The following is an 8,554-nucleotide window of genomic DNA, read 5'->3' on the forward strand; positions in this document are numbered from 1 at the left end:
AAAAAAAAATCTTCTGTTTTCTCAAAAAAAAAAAAAAAAAAATTAATTTTTTATAGATAAATAAAAGACTAAAAAAAATATACAAAATGATATAAAATATAATAAAAAATGAATTTTATCATTCTGTTTTTTTTTTTTTTAAATTAGTCAAAAATTTTATTTTTAGAATTTAATTATTATCATTCATTTTTTGATATTATTTTTTTATTTTAAACAATGAGTGTATTTAAAAAAATTGATTTAATTAAGTTGTTTTATTTTATTTTATTTTGTTTTTTTCTTATTGATTTTATTTCTTTTTTAAAAAAAGATAAATAAGAATACAAAATAAAATTAACCAATAAATAAATAGATGGTTATTACCTTTTTTTTTATTTTTTATTTTTAATTATTTTTTTTTCAATATTTTTTAAATAATAAAAATAAATGAATTAAATCTTGATTATTTTATTTGTTTTTTTTTATTTACCAAATCAATTTTTTTTTTTTTTAAGTATAATATTAATTCTAAAAATAAGATAATAGAAAAGGCAGATATGGATAATTGAGTACTTTTTTTTTTTTTTTTTTTTTTATATTGTTTATTTTAAATTATTTATTTTTCACTTAATTGAAGTTGTTTTAAAACCATTTTTTTATTTTCTCTTATATCTTTTTCATATTCTTCTTTTGCGTTCATAATATTTACAACAATGTCACTATCTTCAGGTATTTCAATATTCTTTGAGATTGGTTTATCACCTTTTTTCAATAAAATCTTAAATGTTTTTGTACCTGGTGTTGGTGAAACTGGATTACTATTAATATAGTTATTATTATTATTATTATTATTGTTATTTGAATTATTTGCGTCAATACTAAAAAGTGATGGAAGTGCAAGTTTTTGTTTTTCAATTATTTTCTTTTGTTCTTGTTGACCATCTGTTAACATTTGTTTAAATTCTTTAAGAATATCTTCCTCAAGACTAATATCATCTTCATCATTATCTTGAATAATATTTAAAACATCTTGTTCACTTTCAATAATAATTGGTTGAGGTTGTGGTTGTTGAGGTTGTGGTTGTTGCTGTAATGGTAATGGTGAAGAAGAAGAAAGTTGTGGAGAAGTAGAAGACATAGATGAAGGTGATTTTGATTTATTTGATTGGATTTTAATTTTTGGTTGTTGTTGTTGTTGTTGTTGTAATTCTTGTTTTTGTTTTTGTAATTCTTGTTTTGATTGTGGTGTAATACCTGATAAAATCATACATTCATCATTTGCTTCTTCCCAAGTTTTAAAAACTTTAATATCTGGTACAATTTGTAAACAATCGGTAATCATAAATTCAATTTCTAGAGGTAATAATTTTGTTAGAGTATAACGTTGAAAGAATACTAAATATGGTTTTAAATGTTGTTCAATATCTTCTAAAGGGAAACAATCTTTACAAACTAAAAGTAAAGTGGAAATGAACCTAACTCTGAAGCAATCATTGATTGGGTCGAAATCATCCAAATTTGGTTTTGGTCTACTCTTTAGGAGATCTCTCTCTCTAAAGATATTGGAAGGGAAGAGATGACTAGTGGTATACCCAAATTCGAGTGCACCAATGAGTAAATCAAAGATATGATTAGTCTCCAATAAACATGCATTATACAATTCGCCAAATAGTGTGACTTGCATGATTCTCTTTTGGTTGTAATTGAAATCGTTCTTTTCAAAGCCAATGGTGATCTCTTCATAAAGCTTCCAAATTACGTGACGGACAAACTCGGGATAGTATTCTTTCAAGTGATATAAAACATCGGCTATTAAATAGATGTTGCCAAATTTACCCTTTTGCACATCCAATAGATATTTACAGAGATAGTCACTGCAATCAGGCCAAGGCAATTGAAGGATCTTCTCAACGATTCTGTCCAATGTGGTGGATGATAAATATTTGAAAATTAAAAACTTTACAAACTTTTTGATAGGATTGATTTGCTTACGTTTTACCACCAACGGTCTACAAGCCAAATAGGCATTCTCTACCATTGGTTCCTTTGTAGCGCCTAAACTAGTGGAGTTACGATACTTGATTAAAATATCCAACATGTTTCTTAACCTAATTTGAGTATCTGGTGTTCTATATAGGAATCTACCACAGGTTTCAAAGATTAAACAAGCCACGTCAATATTATGTTGAATGAAATCATCGAAACAAATACGTAAATAAGAGAATGCAGTTGATTTTGGTAATATGGAAAACTTGATAAACTCTGAAATGAATGTTATATTCCTTAATTTTACATTCAATAGATTTGGTTCTTTCTTTTCAAACAAACCTTTCATATCTTCTTCAATCTCTTTGATAAAGGTATTAACATATTCCCTATAACTATTTGATTGATAAATGGTTGCTAAAAATCTACAAATCGATGGAATATGATCAATTCTAGAATGAAGTAATAATTGTTGAAGGAATAATTTGGTGAATTTACTTGGTAATTTTATAAATTCTGTAACCAATGAATCAATTACACTTGGTTTATTTGAATTTTTTAATTGTTTAACTATATCCTCTAAACAATGTTTAACTCTTTGTTTTTCTTTTTCAATTTCTTCACTAGTTTTTGTAGTTATAGTTGTAGTTGTTGTTGATGATGATGAAATTGATTCTGTTATAGTTGGTGATACTTCATTTGTACTATTTATTGACGTTAAAGTTGGTGTTGAATTTAATGGTGTTGAAGGTAATGAATTTATTGTTGTTGTTGTTGATGTTGGTGGTAGTGGTGTTGAAGATGGAGTAGTTGTAGTGGTAGCGGTGGTATTAGTATTATTATTAGTTGTTGTTGCTGTATTATTAGTTGAAGTTGATTTTGGAGTATTATTAATTGAATCTTTTGAAGGTACATGTAAAGTAATTTCATAAAACTGTTTTTGTTCATCATTTTCAAATGGTGAATCAAAAACTTCCAATTGTTCAGATTTTTGTTCATTATTAATTTCCTCTTCCAATTGGAATGAATAATCATTATTTGGAATTGGTTCACCAATTAATTCTGCAAAACTTGATATATTTGTAATTAACTTTTCATATTGTTTTCTCATTGAATCATAATCTTTTGATGATTCTTCTGGTACTTCACCTTTTGTTCTCATAAATAATTTAATTTCTTTTTCTCTATCTCTTAATAGCTTTAAAAAAAAAAGTATATTAATATGAAATTATTATTATTATTATTATTATTAATTATTATTATTAATTATTAAAATTAACTTACAGATTTCTCTTTTGTTAAAAAATTACATAAAGTTTGATAATAATTTGAAATTAAGTTTTTAGTATTTGTAATTTCTTCAGTAGTTAATAAACTATGAAATAGATTTATTAAATCTGGTATTTTATCTTTATAATTTGAAACTTGTTGAAATTGTTTTAAAAATACTAAAAATGTTAATAAATTACCATATCCACTCTCTTTATCTTGTTCAATGGTTGAAGAGGTTGAAAGTTTACTAACCAATTTATAAATTGGTTGATAGGAATGAATGATATCAACACAAAATAAATCAATCATTATACGAATTATGAATCTACGTTTGGTGATTTTCGAATTTCTTTCATTCTCTGAATCGGTTGATGCTATGATAAGGGGTGTGAAAAATGGAGGAATTTGCTCAGCGATGATGGTGTCGACATCGTCGTATTTCTGATACATCATTGAGAGCACCTGAATCACGTAGGGGATATCCTGGGCTTTGAAATTGGATTTCAAGAGCGACGGGATGATCTCCGAGACGTAGTGGGAGAGATTGAGCTGCGACACCTCACTGACGATATTCTCCCTGCATTCAGTCAAGGTCTTGACTTTCTTTACAAATGTCGATACCTTTTTAAAGCTAGAGTCTAAATCTTTGGTGCCTTGTTTATTGGCTTTGCTATGTTTTTGATTTAGGCTACGAAGTTTTTGTTGAAGTTGTATCTCGTCTTTTAACTTTTGAATTCTATCTTGCTCAAGTTTTAATTCCCTCTCCTTCTTTTCTTGCTCCAATTTCATTTCCCTTTCTTTTCTCTCCTCTTCTTCCTTTTCTTTACGTTCTTTTTCAATTCTCTCTTTTTCTTCTCTCTCCTCTTGTTCCTTTTTCTCTCTCTCTTGTTTCTCCTTACGTTCTTTCTCTTCTTGTTCTTCTTTTAATTTTTTAATATCATTTTTATTTGTTCTTATTGGTTTTTGTTTAATTGGTTTATTATTATTATTATTATTAATATTATTAATATTATTATTATTATTATTATTGTCTTGTTGTGCTAATTGTTGTGCTGGTGGTTGTTTTTGTGCTGGTGGTTTATTTGGTTTTTCTTTTTTAATTGGTTTTGGTGGTTTAGCAATTGGTGGCTGAGGTTGTTGAGGTTGTTGTTGTTGTGGTTGTTGTTGTTGTTGTTGTGGATCAACATTATTATTATTATTATTGTTGTTGTTGTTGTTATTATTATTATTATTATTATTATTCTTTTTTGGGATTCTACCTGCTTGTTTTTCAATTTGAGGAGCACCTGGGATAGGAGCGACCTTTTCAGGTTTTGGTCTTGGTGGTTTTTTTTCTTTTGGTGCTTGTTTTGCTAATGGTGGTACAAAAGCATTTTGTTGATTATTATTATTATTATTATTATTATTAACACCATAATAACCTTGTTGATATTGTTGTGGTTGTTGTTGTTGGAATGGTGGTTGTTGTTGTTGTTGTTGTTGTTGTTGTGGTGGTGGTTGTTGTCTTTCTACAAATACTTGTTGAAAATGGTGTTGTGGTTGAACATTATTATTATTATTATTATTAATATTAGTGTTACTATTATTTTTATTATTATCAGGTTTTACCTTTGGGACATAAGTATAACTCATTGGATTAATTAGATTCGATTTTTAAAATGATATTCTAAAAACTAAAAAAACTTTAAAAACTTAATTTGTTAGGATTATTATTTATTTCATTGATTTTGATTAATATTTGAATTAACTACTAATGATATGAAGTTTAAAAAAAAAAAAAAAAAAAAATAAAATAAAAAAAATGAAAAAAAAAAAAAAAAAAAAAAAAAAAAAATGGGAAAAAAAAAAAAAAAAAAAAATTAAAAAAAAAAAAAAAAAGATAAAATGAAATTAATTTGATAGGGGAAATCAAGATTTTTATTTTTTAAAAATTATTTTCCAGTTTTCTTAAATCTTCCCTTATTTTCATTAAAGTAATTCCTAATTGATTTCTACCACTACCATCACCAATTCCCCAATAAAAATCTTTTTCACTACTTTCAACAATTTTTAAATTTCCAGTGTCCAATAAAACTAAAAATAAAATAAAATTAAAATTAGTATTTATTTTAAAGTTTTAAAATTGAGAAAAAAAAAAAAAAAAAAATTTCTTACTTAATTTAAGATGATCATTTTGATTAAATTTTTCAAAACATATTTCATACATAATTTGATCTTTGATTGTTTCCCAATCTTTTCTTTTTTTATCATTATTTAAATGTGCTATTCTTTTTGATTCACTCGCTGTTTTTGAATTTAAAATTTGGAAAAATATTTTTTGCTCGTGTTCAAATTTAAATGCTTGGAATGCATGTTCAGATGTTTTAAATGTATGATTTTTAAAATGAACTTTAAACCATGAAAAATTTGTGAAGCAACCATATGCATCTGTGGACCTATAAAATGATATAATATTGTTTTCATCCATTTTTTTTTTTTTTTTTTTTTTTTTTTAAACTAATTAACTTTTTATTTTTTTATTTTTTTTTTTATTAATAGAAAAAATTATTTCCATTTATTTTTTTTTTTTTTTTTTTTTTTTTCTGTTATTTTTTTCATATTTTATATAAAACAAAAAAAAAAAAAAAAATAATATTATTTTCTTTTTGGTGGTTTGATTTTTTTTTTCAACGATCTATTTTTATTATCCAATATCAATAAATTAAAATTGTAATTATAAAAATAATAATAATAAAAAAACAAAAATACTAAAAAAGTTGTATAGGTAAATAAAATTATTTACCTATACAACTTTTTTATTATTATTATTTTTATAATTACAATTATAAATTTATTTTATTTTATTTTATTTTATTTTTATTTTTTTTTTTTTTCTAAATTAATTCTTTTGCTTGTGTCGCATTTCAAACTGATTTTTTTTTTTTTTTTTTTTGGTTTTTTTTTATATTTTTTTATTTTTTTTAAATTTTTTTTTTTTTCAATTTTTCTTTTTCTTTTTATTTTAATTTTTATTTTTTTTTTTTTTTTTTTTATCGTTAGTGTGAATAATATAAATAACATTAAAAGTTATAAAATATATTTACACACCTTTTTTTTTTTTTTTTTCTTTAATTTGTTCTTTTTATATTTTTATTTTTTATTTATTTTTATTTAAAAATGTCAAATCAAATAGATAGAGAAGCAAATATTGCAAGAGCAAAAGAAATTTTTAAAAGATTAAAAGAAGAGGATTCATCAAACAAAGTTTGTTTTGAATGTAGATCCGCAAATCCACAATGGGCATCAGTTTCTTATGGTATTTACATTTGTTTAGAATGTAGTGGTGTACATAGAAGTTTAGGTGTTCACTTAAGGTATATTAAAAAAAAAAAAAAAAAAAAAAAAAAAATAATAATAATAATAATAATAATAATAATAATAATAATAATAATAATAATAATAATAATAATAATATTAATATTAATAATAATAATATTAATACTAATTTTATTTTACAATTTATTATTATTTTTTTTTTTTTTATTATTTTAGTTTTGTAAGAAGCTTAACAATGGATCAATGGAATGACCAACAATTAGAAAAAATGAAACAGGGTGGTAATACAAAAGCAAAGGAATTCTTTAAAAAACATGGTGTGCCAGATGACTCAAACATTAAAGGTAAATATAATTTAAAAGGTGCCATACTATATAAAGAGAAATTAGCAGCATTAGCAGAATCAAAGGCATGGAAAGAGCCAGAAGCAAAACCAACATCATCACCAACATCATCAACACCAAAAAAGAAGCCAGGATTTGATGATTGGGATAAATTTGATACTTCTCCACCAATAAATTCTGTAAATAGTAGTAAAACATCATCATCATCATCGTCATCCACAAAAGTTTATAACAGCACTACAAGTGGCGATTGGGAGAATGAAATTGATGACACTTTTACTTCAAACAAACCTAAATCTATTAGTAGCAGTAGTAGCAGTAGTAGCAGTATCAATAATGGTTATAATAATTCTAAATATAACAGTAGTAGTAGCAGTAGTAGCAGTAGCAGTAATGGTTATAATAAAAACACAAGATCAATTTCAAGTGATGGTTATAACAATAACAACAACAACAACAATAATAATAATAGTAATAATTCAGCACCAAAAGATTATAGACAATTTAGTGGTGCTAGATCAATTTCTAGCGATCAATATTATGGTAATGATTCATCATCAGATTATAGAAGTGGTGGTGGTAGTAGTAGTAATAATAGAAGTAATTATAATACATCATATAATTCAACCTTTGAGTATGGTTTATCAATGCTCGGAGATGGATTTTCTAAATTAAGCACAGCAGCATCAATTGTATCATCAAAAGTTCAAGACGGAACATTATTAACAGATGCACAAACAATGGTATCATCCTATATTCAAAAAGCCAGAGATGTAATCGATGGTAATGAACCATCATATAATGGCAGTAATTATAATAGTAATAATAATAATAATTATAATAATGGTAACAATAGTGTAGATAAAAATGCGTACTATGATCAATGGCAAGGTGTAAATTCAAATGGTTATAAAAATAGTCCATTCAACTCAAGACCTAGTAATCCAATGAATAATAGCGGTAGTTATAATGGTAATGGTGGTGGTAATAATAATAATAATAATTTACAATCATCAGGTAATGGTTATAATAATAGTAGTGGAAATTTATCAAATTCAACCAATTCAACATCATCTTCATCAAATTATTCAAATAAACAAAATAATAGAAAAGAATCTGAAGAAGAATTTGTTGGTTGGGAAGTAAATGATGACGAAGACGAAAAACCAAGAAATAATAAAAATAAAAATAGTAACAACAACAATAATAATAATAATAAATCTAAACCAAAACCAAACCAAAATGTTAGGTATGATAGTGACGAAGAAGAATATGAAGAACCAAAGAAAAAATCACAAGCACCTCCACCATCTAAATCAACACCAAAAAAACAAGCTCCCCCAAGCGATGATGAAGAAGATGGAAATGATTCGTGGGTTTGGAAAGATGACTCACCTAAAAAAACAACCACAACAAAAGCTTCAACTAATAAAAATGTAACAACAACTCCTGCTAAAACAACAAAAGCTTCAAACGAGGACTGGGACACTTGGAATGATTAATTAATTAATTAATTAATTATTCATAAATTAAGTAATTATAGAAAATAATCAAGAAAGAAAAAAAAAAAAAAAAAACTAAAAAAAAAAAAAACTAAAAAAAAAAAACTAAAAAAAAAAACTAAAAAAAACTTTCAATAAAGGTCTACTATAACTTGT

At 24.6% G+C, this 8,554-nt stretch overlaps 3 protein-coding genes across 3 annotated transcripts; 1 reads left to right on the forward strand and 2 right to left on the reverse strand.

Annotated features, from left to right (window-relative positions):
• Window positions 1-595: 595 nt before the first annotated feature.
• DDB_G0281623 (eukaryotic initiation factor 4 gamma, middle domain-containing protein) lies at window positions 596-4,869 on the reverse strand (the record flags this gene model as incomplete). The annotated part of the gene is made up of 2 exons (XM_635448.1): window positions 596-3,163; window positions 3,250-4,869. 2 exons carry the CDS (start codon window positions 4,867-4,869, stop codon window positions 596-598), a joined length of 4,188 nt encoding a protein of 1,395 aa, XP_640540.1.
• A 292-nt stretch (window positions 4,870-5,161) lies between these two features.
• DDB_G0281625 (hypothetical protein) lies at window positions 5,162-5,704 on the reverse strand (the record flags this gene model as incomplete). The annotated part of the gene is made up of 2 exons (XM_635449.1): window positions 5,162-5,310; window positions 5,392-5,704. The coding sequence occupies 2 exons, from the start codon at window positions 5,702-5,704 to the stop codon at window positions 5,162-5,164; spliced, it is 462 nt and encodes a 153-aa protein (XP_640541.1).
• Window positions 5,705-6,393: 689 nt separating this feature from the next.
• Window positions 6,394-8,398, forward strand: DDB_G0281627 (Arf GTPase activating protein; the record flags this gene model as incomplete). Its single annotated transcript, XM_635450.1, has 2 exons — window positions 6,394-6,590; window positions 6,769-8,398. The coding sequence occupies 2 exons, from the start codon at window positions 6,394-6,396 to the stop codon at window positions 8,396-8,398; spliced, it is 1,827 nt and encodes a 608-aa protein (XP_640542.1).
• Window positions 8,399-8,554: the final 156 nt, after the last annotated feature.

Source organism: Dictyostelium discoideum (assembly GCF_000004695.1).
Source record: "Dictyostelium discoideum AX4 chromosome 3 chromosome, whole genome shotgun sequence".
Classification (NCBI taxonomy): domain Eukaryota; phylum Evosea; class Eumycetozoa; order Dictyosteliales; family Dictyosteliaceae; genus Dictyostelium; species Dictyostelium discoideum.